The sequence below is a fragment of the Balaenoptera ricei genome, chromosome 9 (assembly GCF_028023285.1).
Source record: "Balaenoptera ricei isolate mBalRic1 chromosome 9, mBalRic1.hap2, whole genome shotgun sequence".
NCBI classification, from domain to species: Eukaryota; Metazoa; Chordata; class Mammalia; order Artiodactyla; family Balaenopteridae; genus Balaenoptera; species Balaenoptera ricei.
This window is the reverse complement of record NC_082647.1, coordinates 9,275,827-9,300,312: the sequence shown is the minus strand read 5'-3', so window position 1 is coordinate 9,300,312 and position 24,486 is coordinate 9,275,827. Positions and strand designations below refer to the sequence as shown.

At 35.6% G+C, this 24,486-nt stretch overlaps 1 protein-coding gene across 2 annotated transcripts in view; it reads left to right on the top strand.

Annotated features, from left to right (window-relative positions):
* The window catches only part of CNTNAP2 (contactin associated protein 2), a 2,085,708-nt gene that overhangs the window by 671,229 nt on the left and 1,389,993 nt on the right, over positions 1-24,486 (top strand). For both annotated transcript variants that reach the window (XM_059933152.1, XM_059933153.1), the window contains one exon: positions 7,579-7,772. In XM_059933152.1, the coding sequence (XP_059789135.1) occupies positions 7,579-7,772 (194 nt within the window). The remainder of the gene's footprint in view (positions 1-7,578; positions 7,773-24,486) is intronic.

The following is a 24,486-nucleotide window of genomic DNA, read 5'->3' as shown; positions in this document are numbered from 1 at the left end:
ACTACTTTGGAAAATTGTTGGCAAAGTAGACTAAATTTTAAAAATACAAACATTTTTGGACACACAATTCCACTCCTGGGCATATACCCAACAGAAAAGCACAAAGAGGTGCTGAAAAACATGAACAAAAATGTTGATGGCAGTATTATTCATAACAGCTCCAAACTGGAGATATACACATGTTCAACACTACCCTAGAATAATGGATCAATAAAGAACAGTACATTACACAATGTAGTATTAGGCAGCAAAGAAAATGAAGAGTCTACTGCTAAACACAATGCCATGGATGAATCTCTGGGGCAGTTCACTGGGGAGGAGGGAGGTGACCATGTTTGGAAAAGGACACAATGAGAACGTCTGTGTCGCTGGTAATGGTCTCCTTATAGATCTGGGTGGTGATTATATGGTTATGTTCATTTTGTGATAATTCCTAATACTAGATACTTGTGATTTCTTTTTCTATTTATGTGTAAAGGCTTAATTAAAATGTATCAAAATGTTTGAATGCAGTACTGCAAATATAGTATCATAGTTAGATGGCATAATTTTAACACTGCATTACCCATAAATTAAGGTTGCATAATTATTTCTAAGCATTATGTACCTTAATAATGAAGTTGATAATACATTTGTTCAAAATGGGCATTTTAGGTTATCATTGATGTTAAAACAAGTTTTGCTAGGAGAAGCTCAGATTTCCAGCCAGTCAAGAACATTTAACATCATAATTCAGCTAGTTACTGTATTAGGTCTCTTTTCCAGCTTTATGTAATTGACAAATTTCATAAGCATGTCTTCCATGTCTTAGATAATAAAAGTATTAAAAATGACAGTGTACAGAATGAAAGCCTGTGGCATACCATTAGGACCTAGCTTCAAGTTGACACAGTCCTTAATCAACATATTTGGGGCATAATTATTAACCATTTTTGAATTTGCCTAAAACTGCTATGTCCCAGACCACATTTTACTATTTTATACTTATCAGAGATATTGCCAAATGCTTTGCTAAAGTTAACTTGGAGGTACAGTGATGAAATTTACTGTCTCCTATTAAACAAGAACGTGATCAAAACAGGAAATCCTTATAACCCACCAACACCACCCTCAGTATCTCCAACACCCCAGACCATTTCCCTTTTATTCTAAATGTTCATAATCCACACACCTGATTTTAAAGAAGAGCCTTCTTGTCTATTTTTTTTCTAAGTCCTTTGTTTTGAAAATTTATGTTCTGTTTGTTTTTTGGAGGGTGTGTTATTGTTTTTTGTTTGTTTTTAGCTACCTTTACTTTTCTGGCAGCTCCTTTGATAAATATTCAAGGAAGCTAACGTTACATTTATGAGTAAAACCAGTCCTTTGAGATATAATCTGAATGTTTCAAAAACTTAAAGCAGCTGTGCTTCTCTCCTTATGTGCTAATTTGTCTCTGGAGGTAATTTCCTATACTCTGATAAAATCACATCTTTTTTCTTCTGTTTTGTTTCAAAATTAGCTTTTACACTCTTTTATTTTAGAATTATTTTATTTGTTTATTCCATATTTTAGGAATGGTGGTGGCATGGCCGTTTTCCCTTCTCTAGCTCATGACGGACATTAATTAACGGCCATGGCTCTCTTTTCTGGCTACTTTCAATCAACAAGTGTCTATACTTGGTTGAAGCATATTTATCCTACTTCAGATAGAACTCATAATGCTATCTGGCCTGCAAGTCTCCTTTTCAATTTATTCTTTTCATCTGATACATATTTCTCAACCAGTCATTAAAGGTAGTTCTAGCCTTAATTAAATGTTTTTCTACCTTTTTCTGTTAAATTTGAATCGAGGCTTGTATTCTCTGGTGGTGTTATAACCATCTGCTTCGGCATCAGGTTTATACAGGAGCCATTTATCACTGGAAAAGAAACTCCAGGTCCTCTCTTGAACCACACATGAAGTTTCTCTTTGCTCTCAGAGGTACTAATTTACAAATGACAAAGCGAAAATATCTATCACAATTATAAGCTATCCCTGAGTTTAGAGTATTGGTTTCATCCATTTCTCCGAGTTCTCTATTATAATTCTTTGCTCAAGTAACCCCAGTAGGGTGGGCATCCAGAATGCAAACACTAGTATCTTTATAGTTCACACACACTCACCCGCACACATGCACACACACATATATGGAGGGAGAGAAATGTGTGTATGTGAGAGAGAGGAAAAAAAGAAGAGAGAGAGAAAGAGAGGGAGGGGTGGAGGGAGGTGAAAGGGGAGAGGGAGAGAGAGAGAAAGAGAAAGAGGAAGAAAAAGGGGGTGAGGGAACAGCCTCCTAGTGTTTAGGGAATAGTAGGTGTTCTATGTAAGTACATATCTTTCAAGTCACTGTAACAATTTATTAGTCATCTAATTTGGTTCTATTATTTCTAGGTAAGAGTTATTCTTAAATCATCTTAGAAGCTAAGAGTTTATGAATGTTCAGTATCTCCACCTCCTTTACCTCCTCGTCTACTTTCCACTCAAAGCTCAAAGCTCAAAGGTAGTTAGTTCCTTTGAGCTACCGCAGTATCCACTGGGAACACTTTTGCCCTCTTTCTTATACTCTCCATGATATATTGGGGGAGCCCTGCTGCTCTCTTATATACCATTTCCTGAGGTTTTTGTCATGAAAGAGGTATCATTCTTAATCCTTGGATCAATAGAGGTTACACATGTCACAAACCCAATGAACAAAGTAATCAACCTCCCCAAATTACATTGCTAGAGAGATCAAAGAGAAACAAGAAACTTCTCATCCATCTTTCCACAATGTTCCTCATGAAAGCCTGACATTTGCCCTCTCCTTGAGGCTAGTCACTATTCTCTCCACATATCCTTCTGCTAAGGAATAAGCTTTGACTTACATTTTCATTGCTTTTAGATTTTTTGCTTCCCTTAAAGTTGACAATAAATTCATTTTTTATAGTAATGAGATAAATGGGATTAAGTAGCTGTATGTTAATTGTTTCCTTATTGAAAAATTGTAATGTAGCAAAAAATGGGTAACTTAAGAAAATTTATTCTGGATTCTTTTTTTTTTTGGAAAAACTAGTTAGGGGAAATATTCTAAATTTCATCAATCAATTGCACATATTTTTCTCATTTTATTCACAGTAATATTTGCTTGTTTACTTCAATGACCAAATCACCTTTTTAATAATGCACAGATAGAACTTTATGTGCAGTTGGGTATAGAATTTTTCCAAAGTTGGGAATTATATATCTAACAGATAAGAAAATATATTTATGATCTCTTGATGACTAGGTATATTGTCCATCTATGGCTCCTCCAAAATTTTACAGAATTCTCGGTAAAATAGACATGTGGATGATATATGAATATTGGAAATATTAGATGCTACAATAGGAAAACAAAACAGCATAAAAATAACAAAGTACAAAGCAGGGGCAACTAACCCATATTGTTAGTGAGCAGATTATAAGCAAAGTGGCTCCAAGAAAATATTGTGAACTGGATTTCCCAGGATACAAATTCTGAAATGGAGAAGAGCATGTAGGAAATTTTTTAGGGAGTACCTTCAGGATGAAAACCTGTGGCAGAGAAGGGAAGGAAGCAGAAATAGGCAGAGGAAGTAGTTGACATGCAGTGCAATCTCAATGGAAGTTTCAACTAATTCCTCAGGGACCTCTGAGACCGTAGTGACCCTTAATAGTTTTCCCAAGTTGGGGCAAGGGTACTGGCCCTTTATAGCCCCTGGTTGGCCCATCCTTGCATCTGTACAGACCTAGGAAGGGATGTGACCTTGTGTAAAATGCCTCTTTTTTTAACCAAGGAAATTCCTGAAGGGGAATTACAGCTAACTACTGTGTTCTGACAGCACTCTAAATATCTGAAAGAATAAGTCCTCCAGTCATAAAGGAGAACCAAAACAGCATATCACAGCATCCACTGCAGAGGTGATGTTTGGAGTGAACTTGCTGATCCTTGAAGGAAAAATAATAATTCCCCAGGATAAGTTGAGGGAGGATGTGTGTAGGTATAGACGGTGTGTTCCAGGCATGTCTTTTGTGTGTGAAGGCGTGGGCCATTTATTTCCGGAGGCAATGAGGATCAATTGAAAAATATTGGTCTGGGAGTAAATATGATTAGATTTGTATTTTAGAAACATCATTCTTGTAGAAGTGTGGTTTGAGGAAATAGGAGACTGAAGACTGAGAAAGTAGTTATGAGGTAGTTATACACACTTTCTATAGAAAGCATGTATGTAGACTAAATATGTACACACACATTATACACATAAATCTTTTAAAAATGTTTTGGAAGTATAATTTAGATATAGTAAAATGTGCAGATTTTTAAATTTCCTCTCTTTTCAGAAGTTGATCTTGGGCAGAGGTTGACACATTACAGCCCTCCAGCCAGCCCCCCGTCTTTATTAATAAGGTTTTATTGGAACTCAGCCACACTCTCGTTTCTGGATCTTCTATGGCTGCTTCGTGCTACAACAGCAGAGTTTAGTAGTTATAAGAGAGGTAGCATGGTCTGCAAAGCCTAAAATATTCAGTGTCTAACCCCTTACAGAAAACGTGTGCAAACCCTTGATCTAGGGTTTAATGCTTCAGGTAATACTGTATCACTTCAAATGTAGCGTAAGGAACTCAGTACGGTAGATTTATTTCTTGCTTCCTACGCTTTGTGCTATTGTAGTCATACATTTTACTTCTACATCTGTTATAAACCCTCTAATTCATTGTTACTATTTTTGTTCTAAACACTCAATTATCTTCTACAGAAATTTTAAAACATGAACAAATATTTTATATTTAGTGACATGTTTACCATTTTCAGCATTTATTTCTTCATGTACACGTGAATTTCCGTATGGCCGATTTTCCTTGAAGCTAAAAATTTTACATTTCTTATACAGCATACCTATTGATGATGAATTCTCTCAGTGTTTGTCCTAAACATCATTATGTTACTTTCATGTTTAAAGGATATTTTTGCTGGATGTAGAATTTTACATTGACACTTTCTTTTTCTTCTCATCATTTCAGAAATGTTGTTCCCTTGTTCACTGGCTTGCATCGCTGTTGTTGAGATGTTATTGCCCTCTGAACAGTTTTAAGATTTTCTCTTTGGCATTGTTTTTTTTAATCAGTTCTTTATGATGTGCCTTGGTGTGTTTTTCTTTGTATTTACCCTGCTTGGCGTTCAGTGAATTTCTCAGATATTTGGGTTCATATTTTTCAACTATTATTTCTTGAGATGTATCTTTTTCTGCCTCAGTCTCTACCCTTTCTGCTTTTCTTACTCCATTTGCATGATTGTTAAGATATTTAATGTTATCCTACAGGTTACAGAAGTGTTGTTCATTTTTAAGCCTTTTTACCCCATCTGAGCTTTGGTTTGAAGGGTTTGTATGGACCTGTATTTAAGTATACTAATGTTTTCTTCTCAGTTTCTAATTTGCTGTTAAGCCCATCCAGTAAATGTTTTATTTTCAGGTATAATTTTTAGTTCAAAAATTTCCATTTTGCTCTCTTTTGTTGTTTCTTTTCTCCATTAAGGTTTCATATTTGTTTCATCAGTATCTATATGTTCTTGTTCAAATATGGAACAAATTTATAATCTCTGTTTTAAGGTCCTGATCTGCTCATTTCATCACCTCTGTCATCTTTCTGTCTATTTCTATTGACCGACTTTTCTCTGGTTATGAGTCACATTTTACTGCTTCCCCAAATATCTAATATTTTAAAAAATTTTGTACTGGACATTATGTATTCTATTTTGTTGTTTCTTTCATGTTTTCATGAAAGTTTCATGAAAGGTAAACTTTCATGGTCTTCCTTAATGGAGTGTTGAGTTTCATTCAACCACGGAGTTAATTTATTTGTGGGTCAGACTGATCTTTTTTCAGGCTTGTTACCAACCTTTGTTCAGATGTGTCCACAGTAGGATTAGAATTAGAATCCTTATTTAGGATTAACTTATTCTACTCCCTTTCTGAGATCTCTACTGAATGCCTAGGTTTGTTCAAGTTCTCTCAATCTTGTCCAGTCTGAAATCAGACTACTTCCAGCCCTGTGCAGCCTCTGACTGTTGTTCATTTCAGATCTCCCCTTACCTGGTCTAGTGGAGTCTTGGTCTGCAAATACACAACATAGTATTCATTCAGAGTCTGAACTGCAGAGACTCACTGGCGACCCTATGTACATTTCCAGAGCCCCTTCTCTGCACAGCTGCCCCCTCCCTGGTACTCTGTCCTATAAATTCCAGGTTCCTCAAGAGCTTTGATTCTGCTCTGCCTCCATCTCAGTGATGCTGCTTTGCCTGTTTGGAATAGTCTTCCATGTGCCATGATCTGGAAAGTGAACCAGGCAGAAAGCCAGGAAGCTGGCAGGGCTCACCTCATTTGTTTATCTTCTCTCATGGATCAGGGTCCAAGACTCTCTGTTGTCCAATCCCTTAAAAGGGTAATTGTATACATTTTGTCAGTTTTGTAATTTTTTGTAGTGGGAGAGCTATTCTGTCATGGCTGAAAGCAGAAGTAAGGCATATAAACATCATGAAGTGAATGATATACCAGTGATGATTTACAAAATGATCTTTATTAGCATACTCTCATAAAATAAATTATTTTATTGGCAGCATTTAAATTCCTTGTTTGAAAAGTGATGCACATGTTTTGATATACTGTATATTGGATAATTTGTTAAATATTTTTCTATTATTTACTCCCATTAGTAACCAAACTTACTCAAAAAATTATATCGCCTCTTAGCACTAAGCATTATGCCATATTTTCTGTAATGTATTTATGTACAACCGTAGTTCCTTTACATAGTGCTATAAATTAGGACTCTTTTTGTTCTATGTTAGTGTTATTTTTCTGATAAATGTTTTTTGCATTCTTACTATTTGCCAGTCACTTATTTTATTTTACCAAAAGAAGTTTCACTTCATTTAGTGACTCAAATTATTTTCCTAGAAGTGTGTTTATCTAGAGTCATCGGTTGTCTACCTCTTAAGTGTTAGTAAATGTATTGCCTGATTTACTATATATCTTAGTTCTCAGGAGTCCAAGGGCTTAATGCAATATTAGGCCTCATCTTGAGAACTACTAGCATTCTTTGAACTCTGAACTTTCTAAAGTAAAATATATTGTAGAGTTGTGTATAATTACTTTTTGTTTCATTTATGGTCTACTAAAAGATAAACCCTTATACGAGGAAATAATAGATTGTTACATATCTTTTCCTAGTGACTTTTAGTTGAAGAATTCATGGTAAATTGATCAACCCTCAGCCAATTAGACTTCGACATGTACTAATAAGACCTAATTGAGGAATTATGAGGACATTTGCTCAGGAGAAAATGAGCACATAATTACACCATAAGGAGGTTAGAGTATCAATGTTACCCAGCTTTAAGAATATTAGTTGAAGTCCCAGTGGCATCTATGAAGGATACTTCATAATGTATCTGTGAAATATGGTACTACCAAGGCAATTAAAAGATGCAGAATGATCCATTGTCAATTGTAGAAGTTCAACATTAAATACCTATTTCCCCCTCTTGTCTCTACCTTATTCAGGTGCTGGGGGATGGTCTCCATCAGACAGTGACCATTATCAATGGCTTCAGGTTGACTTTGGCAATCGAAAGCAGATCAGTGCCATAGCAACCCAAGGAAGATACAGCAGCTCAGACTGGGTGACCCAATACCGCATGCTCTACAGTGACACAGGGAGAAATTGGAAACCCTACCATCAAGATGGGAATATCTGGGTGAGTCATTGTCAGAAACGCAAAGACGTAGAATTGAGCTGCAGATATTTGAAAATGCTAGCAGACTCCTGTGTGTCCTAGGGCTGGGGAGCAGCTACCCGGCTCCTCCCAGCCCTGGTGCAGCCTGGGGAAAGGCTTGGGAGTAGCCTGGTTGGAGGTTCATCTTGCTATTTTTGTTTCTTTGTGTTTGTGTCCTCTGGTACTTGCTAAGAGAGAAAAGAAATGTGAGCAAAGCAAAAGAAGGTGGGAAAATGAGTCCAATCTCCAGTATGCCCTACCCTGCCCCACCCCGTGCCTTTCCTTAGTGGTGGAAAACCCTTATATTGTAAACTCAATGTGTCCCCTCCCCCAACCTCTGGTGTATTTCACAGAAAACAAAACCACCCAATAAAACTGTGTTGAAACCTGAACAAAAAAAGAAAAGTATCTGGTAAATAATGTAATGATGATAGAACACTAGAATTCTTTAAGCACAATATTTCAGGTAACTATATTTTTGTCTGTAGAACAGATCTGCCATGGTACACATTGTATGCAAATTCTGAACTGTGAATTAAGCAAATAGAATGAAAAAAAAAATTCTCCTGACTTAGGTTTCCATTTCTTATATCTGCTCACACTTATTTGCCTCAGACTGTTTCTGTTGAAGATATTTAATTAAATCTTTAAAGGGCAACAGGTAAGAAGGTCTATTGCCAACAGGGATTAGAGGAGCTGATGGACACAGGGCAGGGGAACTGTGGACTCTGAAACGGTTCACTTCCTGCTGGAAGCCAGCCCCAGTCCGGTTTTCTATTTTGTTTCACTGAGTGCCTGTTTGGATGAAGCACCACTTCTTAGCTACCTATGAAGAGAAAAATAAGGTAGAAAAGTCGTTTTCTTTTAAAGAAAAAGCAAATGAAAGACCAACCATAGCTCTGGAACACATCAGGCACCACAATTAGCATCCCCTCCCCAGTGTTAAACGTTCTAAAATATTACTAGTCCTCACTCTGAGGTGTGTGCATTTGCTAGTATTTATGTATTAAAACCACTGAGAAGCTATTCCTTCATTCTTGTTGATTGAAGAAAGTTTCCGTAGGCTGCTGTTTCTATTCAAGGTTTAGGGCAGCAGGTCTCAACCTGGGCTATCCATCTTAGTCACCTGAGAAGAATTTAAAGTATATGGATGCTAGACACACCCAGACCAATTAAATCAGAATCATGTAAGTAGAATTTATATTCATGACACTGATATTTTTCGAAACAGAGATCTTCAATTTGAGTAAACTATTGAAATTATGAAGAAATAATTTAGAGGAGTAGGAGCAGTGATTTGTGGTAAGAAAAGAACATTCTCATATTACAGTAGTAGTTTAAACCCCTATTACAGATCTATAGGCACTTTATCCTTTTATTAGGAGAGAAAAATATAAAGTTTAATCCATTTGCTCTTAAAATTATTTAAATTAAATTGGAAAGTTGTGTATATTCAATCAAATATTCACACCATATAAATAAATTATTATAAAATACTAAATGTTGCGGGATCTATTTTAGTTTAATTATTTTAAAAGGCAGCCATAAACAAAATCAAGTAAAACCATCAATACTAAACAAAAAGGAGAAGGAGGAATGGGAGGAAATTCTTTTTAATTTATATATTAGACAGAATGCTGGGGATTTTCAAACTGATCAGGGCCCACTCCTAGAGAATTTATATCTTAAAAATCCTCAAGCAATTTTTGTGAGTATGCAGAGTTTAGTACTCCAAGCTTGGGTAGGTGGTCATTTCCACAGCAGTATCCAGTGATCACAGCTGTCATGTGAGATAAGTTTATAATATCCTGATAATAAAAGGTACATATGACAGAGTAGTCCTTTAGAAGTAGCTTCTATTAAGCCATGATTGTATGGCAAGAACATTTGTATATTGGGATGTGTAAATTGTAGGAAGCAAGTAGAGGAGAAAATTTCTCTTTATGGAAAGTTTCCTCTCACAATTAAGATAATTTAAAGTCTCAGGCATAATTTATAGAAAAGTGGTTTTCAACCCTGGATACACAATGGAACCTAGAAAGCTTTAAGACATGGATGTTTGGGCCCTACCTCCAGAGATTCGGAATTAGATGGTCTAGGCGTTGAGATTTTAAAACTCCCCACGTCATTCTAATGTGCAGTCGACATTGAGAACCATATTTTAGATTGGTTTTCAGCCTGTAGCTAAGGTGGGGATAGAGGAGATCAACTGTGAAAAACAATGGTAGAAGAGAAAATTAGAAAGGACCTTCCTTAAAGTTGAGCAGAGAGAGAGACTGACCAAATGACTAACCAAACAACAGACCAAACAACTAACTGGGTGTAGATGAGTGAGGGTCAGATCACAAACTCTTCCAGTAGAGTATTCATTATTTTCTAATTCTCTGTGGTTGCTAACCGGAAATGCAATTAATTACTTGAGTGGCTGCAGCCAGACTCCAAACTATCTTTCAGATTTCTGTTTCTGTAACGTTTTCATCCCACAGTTGACAGAATGTCAAATCCTCTCCTATCATAATGTACTAAGGTAGTTTATAAAGATGGCTGCTCTAAAGATCACTGCTAAAATGCAGTGATACTAGAGCTTTACTTATCAGACACTTAGAAGTAAGGGAGGGTCCCATTCTGACTAAATACAGAGAGGTAAGTTCAAAGAACTAAGGAGGGTGACTTGGACTCTTCTGGTTTACATAAGATGCCAGTGGTTGAGTCAGGGAGACAAGGTCATTCAGCGAAAATATCACAAATTGTGAAGGTAGGCTACATCTACATACTGGACTCTCAGCCCTTTCTGATGGTGATAAGGGGTGTATTGCTATTGTTTTTTGCCTTTCTGGTGTTCATTTTGTTGCTTCCTTTAAAATCATGTATTTCTCATTAAAAATGAGTACGTGGTGAGCAATGAATGATTATTTCTAGATGAAAATATAGTGAGCTAATTATAAAATTTTAAAAATCAAAACAAATTTGAGACACAAACTAAACATTGTAAAATATACTTAAGTGCCAATGAGCCTGCAACATAATTTACATTACTTTAATGATCTATGATAGAAATATTTTAACCCTTGCTAATCTGAAAAATAGTCCAATACTTTGATGTATTCTAAAAGAGATAAAATTTGTTGTTTCCTAAAAGTTCTTCAGTACTTTTGAACTTATGTCTTAACATGCACTAAGTAATTAAAATTTAGCACTTACAAATCTCAACCAAAAATATACTGGGCTTAAGTTTATTAAAAATGGTAATCAAATATCGGACTTTCTTTTACTCCAACTGTTTAATGTAATGTATATTGCACTTAAAAGAGTGAGAGAGTGGCATGGACATATATACACTACCAAATGTAAAATAGATAGCTAGTGGGAAGCAGCCGCATAGCACAGGGAGATCAGCTGGGTGCTCTGTGACCACCTAGAGGAGTGGGATAGGGAGGGTGGGAGGGAGATGCAAGAGGAGGGGGATATGGGGATATATGTATATGTATAGCTCATTCACTTTGTTATACAGCAGAAACTAACACACCATTGTAAAGCAATTATACTCCAATAAAGATGTTAGAAAAAATAAAATAAAATGAAGGCTAGTTAAAAAAAAAAAAGATTTCTCACATAGATAAGATTGGATAGCTTTTTGATGGGTAACACCTTATACAATGTAAAGTTTCAGAAAGTCAAAAAATTTCAAAGTTGATGAAGTTTTAAGGTTGCTTTTCCTAAAATGATTGATTACCTGAGAAGAATGCAAAATAATGTAAGTTCAATCACTTAAATACTGTTTTTAACAAATGTCAATGGTTATTCTTTCTATTATTGTAGAAGTGGACAACCATGACCAATTTTATTATAATACTTTTATTAAATGTCCATATGGAGATTCTGAATTATTTTATGACCATTGGATGATATGTTAAAATAAGTGAGGAATAGGTCATGTAGATAAGAAATTATGACAGTCTCACAAGATTTTAAAGTCATGAGTCTTACTGCGGATGAGAATGGTTCTTGAAAAGACCTCTGAAGAATACTTTAGCTGAATATTTAATACTCCAATATGTGAGTTGCTAAATGTGCAAAACTAGTCAAGCTTATTTCTCTTTGATAATACTAAGCATAATAGACTCCTTTACACTTTATCCTCAATGCCATTTCCTTCTATTTAGAATTTCCTTTCCAATATAAAAGGAAAATATGTGCAGGTTGGTAAAATTGCCAAAAATTAATTTGCATTTACATATTCCACAAACTCTAATTTGCATACTTTTCAAGGTATTTTCAGATTTCCTATGTATAATCTGTTAGGGAGAAAGGAAGTATTCTTATATAAGCATTTCTTATCAGAAGTCCATTGAACATTAATTCAATAAGAATTCCAGCACGTTTTTCTAAGTGGCTGCATTTAGTTTTGCTTAGGTAATTCAATTACTGGTTTTGAATGTAGATATTTGGAGCCAAAATAGGAAATTGGAGTATTAATAGTGAATGCCTTCCTTACATACTATTATTGTTTTTCAGGATAGTAACATACTACAAATTTACCTGCAATGTAAACACAGTTTTTCTTTCTCTTTTTAAAATTGTCTTTAAATAGTGAGAATATGCTTATATATTCCTAATTATTTTTTTAAAACTGTTTTAATCCCTTTCATAAATAGTGTCAGAGTGGGATCAGTAATCACTGAATATATTGAAAGGAAAGTCCTACAGAACAGGAATGTTTTATTATATTTAAATTACATAGTTAGATCCTTATCAAGAATATACAAATATATAATTTTGTATTCTCTAAGCAATATTAAGTAGAATATTAATTTCCTAGATCTGTTAAAAAAAAGCTCAGATCTCTTTGTTGCTTACATGCTCTCCCCAAATACACACACACACACACACACACACACACACACACACATATATATATATATATACACACATAAAACTTAATTGTTTCTAACAAATTTGAAACAGTTAAAAAATCTGGAAAGCAAATAGTAGTTAACGGATTAATTTAGTAAATTCTTTGATTTTATGAATATCAAGTCAATAGCTGGAACATGTATTCTCTACTTTTTTTTAACCAAAGAGCCCATTAACCAATATTTGCATAATAAACGTTCCCAAAACATCCTTCTAGGTTAGCCTACCTAGAAGGTAGCCTACCTAGCCTAGGTACTTGGAAAGAGAAAGCCAAGATATGGATTCAAAAGGTCTGAATTCAAGTACCTGGGTTCATTTATTTGGTTTATAAAGTCGCAGAAGTCCCTTGTGCCTCAAATTCCTAAACTGAGAAATGGGAATGATGCCTTTTGGGAGATTTAAGTGAGATTATGTAAGAAATTTTGCAAACAATAAGGATTTAGAAATGTGTGTCATCAATTGCCAATCTTAGAAGCATTTTATAAAACTAGTGTAGTATTTGTATTCACTGACTAGAGTCTGCTATAATTTCCAGATTTGTTAGTCTCCCTCTGTCCTTTCCAGGTCCATTTGACCTCTGTTTACCCTTATTCATGACTTACAATATCTGAAAATATTGTAGATGAAGGAAACATGGCAAAGTGGGAAGTGGAATGTGGACAAATCTCTGGCATATTTTCCGATTCACAAATGGAGCGGCCATTGCTGGTGCGGTGCAGGCTAGGCTTGTGAGGCACGGCTGGTAGACCTCGCTCTATGCCAGGTGCACTGCAGTGCTTGAAACAAATTGTTACCATAATGATGGCCATGTGTCCAATGAGCCATGTAAAGGGACAGTGTTTAAAAATGAGTGGATTATTCTGTCCTATCTTTTCAACCATTTGTTGTAGTGGTTGCACTAATTTTTCAAATCACTTAAAAAATCTGTTCCAGTTATAGATGTAAAACATAACTGTTTCACAGTTCAATAGTATACTTAAATTGTTTCCAAAAAATCTAGAATTTTTCCTGCATATGACACTGAGGAAGACAACTATCCCTGTCACTTGCTTATGTATCTTCCATCAGATAATAACAGCCTCTTCTTCACTTAGGACAATAAAGGAATTTTTTCACCAATAGATAGGAATTTCCCTTGCTTGTTTAGGTACACACGTGCATTGTTGCTGTAAATAGACACTTGGGGAAATGGACCAGGCAGGCATATTCAGAATAATTTTATAGACAGTTTATTGAGAAATAAAACATATCAGAGTAATCTGCATTAAACCCTTTCTGAAATGAGCCTTGATATAAATAGGGTAAAAAATCTTCAGGAATTGTATGGAAGAAAATAATTTCCAAGGTGAACTTAGAATAGGCTTCTTATTTCTGTGAAATAGATTTTTCTATTTACACCTCTCTTAGGATAGGTAGTGTTTTTAAAGTCTCATGAATTTTAATAAGTTGAGTGGATAGTCCAGATCCTTTTGCATATACTGTAATGCTTCTACTAGTGAATTTTGATCACCTTTCTAAATACACATTTGTATTGTGAGATTCTCATTTTAAGAGGTCATGAGATTTTTGTCTTGTGTCAATTTGTGAGTCACTCACTATTCTACACATATACACGCATATAGAACCATTCTAACCAACATGGTTATGTGTTTAGTTTTTTTCCAAAAATTTGGAAGATAAAAATGTTATTAATAATAGTGAATATATTGTTGGCATACATAGTTAGGAAAAGGAAAATGATATAATCTTATAAGTTTTCTTACAGATAATGGAATAACAGTATATAATCCTTCATTCTGTCTAGTGTGTTTTCCATCTATGAGATAAAAGAGGATATATGTAATCATTGTTGTAATTTTTTTAAGTATATTTGATTGCTGGGAGATGTCTCTGAAAGGGGGAGTGTTCTCATTAAGCATAAGGATATTCTCAGGTGTTTTATTTTACTCTGGACTCAAATAATGGAGATGCTAATTTTTTCTTATCAGATCAAGGTTGGATTTCGGTGACATGAAGCTAAATGACTCCAAGTGAATGCAAATTTATATAACATATTGATAGATAGGTACCTACAAATATATTGAATAAATATTTGAAAATAAATATTTTAAATAAATAAATATCAGTTCCCTCACTTAAAGTGCATGTCTCTACTCTGCTCAAGTGATAACTTCATGGAATTTAGAGGAACACTAGGAGGCCTATAGGGGGGATTTAGAGCACAGTAAACCATGCTGCCTGTGTGACTGCAGCCCCTGAGAGGCAGTGAAAGTAACAGCCCAATGGTACCTTCTGAAATCAGACCACTCAGGCCAGTCGTCATAACTAGGCTACATAGATCTGTGTAACTTTGGGCAGTTTCCTTAACCATTATATGCCTAAATTTCCTTATCTATAAAATAATAATAATAACTAACACCAGTACCTACTTCACCTACCTCAATAGTACTTATCTCAATACAGGTTATCGGTATTAAATTGATAATTCACATGAAGAGTTTAGAACAATGACTTACTCATATTAACCACTTAATTGTTATTCGACTTTATAAATTTGTGACTTCCAGATACATTACCATAGTATTTTATATTGGATTTATTCTTGAAAATTCAAAAGAGCCTGTTACTTTCACTTTACAAAAGCTTTTCTCTATTAATGCATTGGGAAGTGCATTATATTACATCTGTGCATCTCAGCCTGAAATGACGCTAATAACTCATTTTCAAGTATAATTGAGAATGCAAATTTAATTTATGTCATTTGAATTGTGATCTTATTAATTGTCACATGGAATCCTATGCATCACAGTACAAATTGCATCTGGACAGGTCTTTCACATATGTTTTTTATTAAACTTCAGTGAAAATATGACCATGATGCTTCCCTTAAATTAGTTTAATGAATTCACTTTTATTAACTTTGGAAATCAAGGAAAATAACCTATTTTTGACTACAGTCCTCCTTCCTATCTTCTTAGGCTAGTTGAAAAGAATAAGATAAGCAGACTCCAAAACAGGCTTCTAAGTGTTCGCGGAAACAGATTCTGCTGGCTAGCCGTGGAGGTAGAGAACCTGCAGATAGAGTGTCAGGCCTCCCGGAAGCCAGATGCTCAAAGATGTCTCTACAGCAGCAGCAGGAACATCACCTGGGAGCTTGTTAGAAATGCAGAATCTCAGGGACCCACCACAGACCTTTCAAATGAGAATCTACAGCTTAAAAGCATTCACGTTAAGAACATGGGATTAACATATACACACTACCATACATAAAACATATAATCAACAAGGATTTACTGTCTAGCACAAAAACTATATTCAATATCTTACAATAACTAATGATGGAAAAGAATGAAAGAATTGCATGTATATATATGTGTATATATACATGTACACATATATATGAAAAACCAAATCACTTTGCTATACACCTGAAACTAACACAGTATTGTAAACCGACTATGCTTCAACTTTAAAAATATATATTCACAAGTGATGTGTATACACGTTAGAGTGTGTTGTTTTCAATATTTGAAGAACTCTCGTGAGAGAAAGGACTTAAAATTGGCTCCTGTGTTTCCAAACCAGAAGGCAGATTTGGAAGAATTAAAATTTGCAGCGCAAATTGCAGATAGATCATGAAAAGAGAATCAGCTTTGATAGGCATTTACTGAGGGCCTACAATTTACTGAAGGTTGGAGATAAACACAATTACTGCCTTCTAGGGGCAAAAAAAATCTAGTGGTAATGCTAAATACTTAAATTTATAATTATATTGTATGACTATATGTGTCCTAATAGATAGAGGATGCACAGGTTGAACACACAAAAAAATGCCTCATTCAGAATGCTCGAGGGTCATGGTCAGTCGCAGCTTCTTGAGGAACTGAGTGTCCTTAGTTATGTAGGCAAGAAATTGGGGATGCAGAGGAAAGTGGGAATGTTCCTAAGTCCAAACGCACACTGCTCACCTCACGACAGGCCAGTGAATCGAGAGAGAGATGAGGTATTGGGGCAAAGAATAGCAACTTTATTTGGAAAGTCAGCAGAGGGAGAAGATGAGGGGCTAGACTAGTCTCCCAAAGAGCCATTGTGCGGGAGTTGGAATTCAGGGCGTGGCTGGTTGTTGCAGACTTCTTGGTCCCTGAATCCTTCGTTCTTGCAGCCGTCCACTAGGCCAGGTTGCAATGTTCCTATAAACCTCCAACAAGACAAATGTTATTCTCTGTTTTGCAACTTTTTATCTCTATATGAGTGAAGTGTTATATCTTTAAAGGTCAAGCCTTGGAGGCAGAGCCTTGACAGTGGACTGTCATGTATATTTCAGGCTGTAGGCAACATTCTATTACAAAGGTGCAGAGCCAGCATGACTAAGCACAGGCAACAGAGCACAAAGATTAGCGCTAAAGGAATAGATCCAATATGGAGTCAGGTTTGTCCTTCTCTGTTACAGGAAGTCATTGCTAGCAGATGAATCTTCTACTGAAATAGGTAGGAATGGGTAGTGAGACTCTGTACATAATCATGTCTCTTTCCCGATTTTCAGATAATATACAAATTGATAAAAAGCTGACGTTTCTTTAGAATTCTGAAATCATATCCTTTAAATCAGTAATGTTTAAGTTATATACTATGAACTCTCCACCTTTGGAAGAATGTTTGAGTTTATGCAGTCCTCTAGGGCACATCTCACTAATATTCTTAGTACTGAGTTCACTGCCAAGCACAAAATAGATGTTTAAGAGTGTAGAATTAAATTGAAATACTTCATTCTGAAGATAAATGGGCTGAAGCTGAAAGATGTGATGTTAGTTACATCTGAGCCACAAATCCAGGTATACTGACCCCAATACTCAATATGGAGCCAAATACCTTTCTTTGGTTTAGCAAGAAGTACTATTACTATAATGACCACTTGCTTATTTTGACTAAATGAAAACAATCTGATGGCATATACAATATAGAACAAGAGACTGTGGGCTCTGGAGCTGGGCTTGAAATATCAGAACCCTTTCTAACACTTTGTAACAGTCAACATTTAACCATATTAATCAACCTTTTATGGGCCTTAGTCGCTTTAGTTGTAAAAGGGATATAATAGTATCTACCTTATGGGGTTTTGTGAGAATTGGATAGATTAAATTGCTTACAACAATGCGCCATAAATGTAGGCTTATCTTCTTATCTTCTTATCTTCCTCTCATTTCACCTCCTCCTAATTATTTATCAGTATTTATCAGTATTATTATTGTTAACATCATCATCAATCATAGAACACAATATTAAAAGTGGTTTAAAGATCTCAAGTAAGTAGTTGATAGATCTGTCCTCAAGAAGAATATAATCTAGTTATAATGACAGTTAAAGTCACTCCGATAACTGTAAACAAAAGCCCGGTCATCTTGGGTGACGTTAAGTATGTTTGTGCCCCTGGTGACCGTGAAGATATCTGTACTACATGTGTCACTTATGCACACAATTTTGCCAGGTAACTAATTTATTCAATGTTGACTTTGAGAAAGAACTAATAGAATGTTAAAATGTCTTGGCAAATAAATTTTGTTTGCTTGAATAAACTTGCTTAATTATAAGCTGTATTATCATTCTGGCAATAAGAAGTTGTGTTGATAGATTGTCTGAACAGTTCACTCAGTTAACATCAGTGCCTTTTCAGAAGCCTAGAGAAGGAGAAAAGACTTCCTCCTAGAAAAACTAGGTTGTACTTCCAAAAGAAAAGATTATTTGAGATAAGCAATGGCATTTCTCCCACGAACTTCACTGATACATTTTGATGCGACAGCGGGTCTATTGTAATTCCCATTTAAATGGTTTATAGTCATATTAATATGCAGCAGTAGTGAGTGAAATATATGGAAACTCCCTCCCGTGATGTAGCAGAGCCGTTCAAAAAACTCTACCTGTACCAGTTAATAAATAATAACAGAGAACCAGCATTTTTGAGGGTTGATTAAGTGTCTGAGATGCTTTACCTCATTTAATCTGCAAAATAACTGAAATATGATGTTGTGGATTTTATTATTATTAAGCCCATTCTACAAATGCAAAAATTGAGGATTAAAGAAGGCAGTCCATTCCCTGGTACACATGGTGTATGAACAGTGGAGCTGGGATTTGAAACCAGGGCTGTCTAATTAATTTGCCTGTGACCTTCGCCACCATGGCCCTCCTCAGTTCTTTCTTTCACTGTCCACAGAAAACTGGGTGACCACCACATTTTAACTGTAATGGGCTGTACATATACGTGATGGAATGTCATATGTACCAAACGCCAAATCTCCCCAGTGTGATCTCATCTTGACTATTTATATATGCAACAACCTGGTTCCAAATGAGATAATGTTCTGAGGTCCTGGGGAATGGACTTCCACATATGAATTTTAGGGGGATACAGTTCAACCCATTACACCTGTTAGAAAAGAGCCTTATAAAGTTAGGCCAATAAAACCTATTTGCTACCACTGCAGTGTTGACAGTGTTGTGTACAGTTTGAAGAATAGGGAATGGTTTTATAAGAAAGACAATGGCTTCTAAGAGGAATCGTACATTTGTCCTCATGAACTCAGGAAATATTCCTCGGTCAAACCATGAGAAGTTGGTTGATGACTCTCTGTGTTCATTTATTTACAAGCAAAACTTCAAAGAAAGATTTTCAGAATTATTCTCTCCTAGGTGACAAATGAGCCAAAGATGCTTTTTAAAACCAACTCTTCAACCCACCCCATGAGGAATGTTTGACCTTTAAAAAATGTCCAAGTTTCTAACCTCACATAGCACTTTATTCTGAATTAAACACCATGTGACACTATGAACATCATTTAATTCTGTAGTCTTTATTAAAAACTGGACTCTAGAAAACATGCATTCTAAACAATATAGACATTTCTTCTCTCAGCAAAGAAAAGAGCTCTCCTGAAGCTAAAACAGCTTTCTCCAGTTGCATCTTGAGATGTAATTGTTCATTTCATTTGGAGTATAAGAGCATCTGTTTGAAAACAGCAGGCTTCATTTGTTAACTTTCACAGTATTCTTCAGAGAAAGTTAAGAAGCACATCCCCTCGCATTTCATATATGAAAGCTAAGTTGCCCAGGGTGAAGGCATTATTCATCCTATGCACAGAGCAAGCACAATTGTTCATTCTATCTGCACAGTGACTGTCCTGTTTGTGTATTTTCCAGTTTTGTTACAGTATGCAAAGTGGAAAATAGAGCTGTATGTGATAGCCTAGAGCAACAGAAAAGACTGTGAATTTATCATAAAGTTATTCAAGCTGTTTCCGTTCATCCTGGCACAAACAACTATTTGATAACAGAACTAAAAAAATACAGGAGAAATTTCCTTTCCCTTAGAAGGGATTTTGTGATGTGATATCAGATGATATATACACACAAACACACACACACACACACAATGGGTTTTTCACAAGACTTATTAAATAAAAAGGTTAGTGTGTACTCAATATCTATAATTTGACAGTTTTATTCTTGGAATAGTAATAGACAGGAGTATACACTGTACCTTTACTTAAAATAAGCAGTAATGTCAATGTCGTTTGTTTTTTATTTTAAAGTCAAAGACCAAAGAAATATTATTCAGGTAATTATTTTATGTTTGAAGTTGGGGTAAGTGATAATGAAATAAAACACGTACACACACACACACACACACACACACACACACACACACATTCACTCAACCCTTACTACTAAATAACTCTTAATCTTCCCCCAATCATATAAAATCTGTGGCTACGTAATAGAATCAGATATATTTCTCAACTGATTCAGTTGAAAATGCAGAGGCGTTAGGCATTTTGACTAAGATCAAGCACCACTTCTAATACTAGCTACCATTCCCTGAGTACTTACCTGGGCATACTTTCTGGGTCAAATACTATGACAAGATCAGGGAAGGTGAGAGACCAAGTTTGGTTCTTGGTTTCTGTGTCCCCATTGTCTTTGCTCTAAGAAGATATAACAGTGGGTGATTATATGTAAGGTCTCAGAGAGGTTTATTTGTCTTGTTAAACATTGGGCCTCCCCAGCTAGGACAGTATCTTGCACATTGAATGTGCTCAGTAAATATTTGTTAACAGATTGACTGAATTATGGGATTTAGTGGATATTTGTATAGGTAGTTATAATTAGATGCACATTTCTTAAACAATAATGTTCATTTTCTTAATTTATATTTATCGAGTGAATACCGACAAATGTTGCACACATCTACGTCTATTGAAAGGAGAAAAGTGTCAAAAATGCCATTGTGGGAACGCATGAAAAGCTCAGGATTTCCATAGGGGAGAAAATATAGCCAAGGTCACAGCAGCATGTAAATAAGAGGAAGGCTGGGAATACTGACCAGGGCAGCAAAGTGTACCCAACCCTCAGACCTGGAAGCAGCTCTGGGTTGCCGAGTGAGATGTCAAGGAGCTAATGCCAAATGAAGGCATATGTGGCCAACTTGAATCTGAGCTGGACCCCGGGTCAGTGCAGATAACCTGGTGACAGTACAGAGAGGGTTCTCATCTCACAAAGGCTGAGAGCAGGATAGCAGTACAGTCAGTGCAAAAGGAGGACACATGACACAAAAGAAGATATTATATATTCTACGTTTCCATTCGTACAAAATGCATAAACAGGTAAAACCTATGCTGTAAGCAGTCTGGATGATGGTTTCCTTTGCATGAGGGTAGTGGCTGGAAGGGTAGGTACTGGAAGGGAGGCTTTGGGTGTGTTGATAATTGTTTGTTTCACGAGCTAGGGCCTTGTCACACTTGTGGAAATTCATCAAGCTCTAAATTGACGTGTACTTTTCTCTATGTCCATTAAAATTCAATAGTACATTTTAGAAGACAGTTTAATCAGATTTGAAATCAAGGCCCAGTTCTGAGGGAAGAGGATCAGAATTGATCTCTTGTACCAAAAACAATTGCAGGAGAAAAATGGAGGGCTAAGGAAAAGGGAACAACCAGGGGACTTAGCAAAGCACCTTAAAAGCCTACTTGCAACCCATGGGGGGATTATTTCAGTCTTTCTGTAAGTGCAGCATTTATGTGAATACATGGGGCTCTATTCACACTTAACACATGGGTACCTGGTGTAGCACAATCTAGTACTTGCTAATGAAGAGAATAATTCTAAAGAATCATCATGTCTGGCTCTCATTGCCTATGGCTTGAACAAAGATGAGTGCATATAAAACAGACATCATTGTGTGCAGCTAATGTGCGTAGGAACTGGCAGATAAGCCAATCTTTGGCTACCCCTAGGTTTGTTTGTTTGTTTGTTTTTTTCCTATTTGTAAGATGAATGCCCAAACCTACTAAATTTAATTCAATTTTATACTTATAATTGCCATCTATGTATGATAGATGTTAACAATTACAAAGAAAGTTTCCATGTCTAAAATGTCTCCCCAACTAAAATTGAGGAAATGTAGAAACAGAAGCAAAAAATATGAATAGAGAGCTCATACAATAGATATAAATGCATTTACTCTTCAAACCAACCAACTCACTTCTAGGAATTTACCCTAAAGTTACGGCTCCAATAACAAGAAAACGCATATACACAAGGTCATTCACTGCAGCATTATTGAAATGACAGAATATTGGAAACTACTTATATGACTACATTCAGGAGATGGGTTGAGTAAACTAGGCTACATTCGCAAAATGGGTACACTGCAGCCATAAAGGAAACTGAGAAATATCTCTATGAGTTGGTATGGGCTGGATTTCCTGGATACATTGTTCAGTGAAAAAAGAAAAGTTGCAAAGGGCATTTATTATGTACTAACTTTTGTGTAAGAAATGAGAAATGAGAAAGCATGTATATGGGGTTGAAGCAATTCTGAAGATATTTAAATACATTATAGATGGAGCAAATGAGTAAATATGTTGATGGTTGTTGGGAGCCGTGGTTCTCACTATGAAGGAAGTAAGAAATAAAGAATAAGAAAAGAAAACAAGAAAGAATCCCATTTAAAAATATATGTGAATATGCATATACGTATCTACATACTTACATATATATATACACATACATATATTATCTACCTACTTTTACGTGTGTGTGTGTGTATTTCCTAGCTGTGACTATTGAATGGGTCTAGAAACTATGACACCATGACAATGAGCACACCTAGTGCAGACCTTAGTTACTAATACCATTACCCTGTAAAAGGAATCAGATCTGCTTGGAGAAATTATATATGATTTTGGTCGAGTAACATACAACTTGAGTTTGAAACATCTTTTCATTTCAGAATGAAAGGAAGCAATGAGGATTAATGACAAAAAGGCCACAAGACTCAGCTTGAAAAAATTTATATTGGCCAAATCCAGACAATTTGAGCACAAAAATAATTAAGGACAGTAGTGGATTACAAATCTTTAGGGAAAAAAATATGAATCCTTAAGTCTATAGAGATGAGAGATAGCTAGATAGATAGAAAGAAAGAAAGAATTGACAGGAGGAGGCCTGATACAAGGAAAACCCCACAGCCAACCTATCAACGTAACAGTGTTACCTAGGACTGGTTCTGATTAAAATGATGACAGTAGTCAGTTGCTCGAAGATACTACAAAAATAAAATAAACTTATTTATTTAGAACATTACACTGTAGAAGCATTTTTGTTCCACAGTATTTGTAGGGTGAAGGGGGTGACAACAGTCTTCTGAAAGTACCGGACTGTGAATATGCCCTCAGGCACAAAGAACTCAAAGACTCCTACAAGGCATGCTTGTCAGACTAAGTTTGAAAGTGGAAAGAAATAAGACAGACATGAAATTGGCTTAGAATAATTCAGTATTTGGAAAGCATCTGTAGGAAGAGACATGAAGGGCCTAGGCTGAAGACAATAAATCACAATTAGATCTTATTCTGGAAAAATCACCCAGATCTACATTGGGCGATCAAGGAAGAAATGAAAGGTTTCTCTTGACAAAGGAATACTTATTGTTTCTTGGAGAGGGTTTTCAGGCAACTATGATTTGCAAATTCTCTGCATTTATTTATTCTGTTCAGATATCAGAAAGAACATGCCTCAATGAGAACAAAATTTATACCTAGTTGCAGGGGGCTGGCTCTAAACATTTTCTAATTTCTCTACCAACTCTGAAATTCTTTTATTCATTCTAAGGTGAACTGTTGTTCTTTAAATAAATACCCCATATTTAATAATATCAATCCCTGAAAGGTAGTCATATTTATAAATAACATAATTTCAGTTTTTGATGTTTCTATTATGATCATTTAAATTTACTAATATGTCTCTCATGTAGATACAATTTGTTGTTCCTCAATTATTTCATGTAGTGTTGCACATGTCAGCAGAAATGCCTTTCTTTCAACCTTGTTGCATTTGGAATACTAGGGAGAGCCCAGCATTGAGGAAGTGATCATGTGAGCACACTACTCTAAGGGTGAACTCTTTAAAGCTACGTAGGTCTTACATTTACATGTCAGATGATTCCCAAACCTTCAGAAGAAAGGCCAAAGTGCTGACACAGGATGTAGATTCAGAGCCTGTGCATGAAATGGTATTAAAAGCAATTGAGATTGAGCATAAAGGTAAAAGTTTGAGACAATTCATAGAAAATTACATTCGATTTTCAGGTTTACTTCAGCAGAGATTAGGAAATGTATTTCAATTTCCTTAACAAAGAGCAAGTCAAATCTTAAAGAAAAGCAGGACAGAGTCAGAGTTTATTTTAAAAAGCATCACTAAAATGGGATTTGGGCACAAAGAACATGATCTG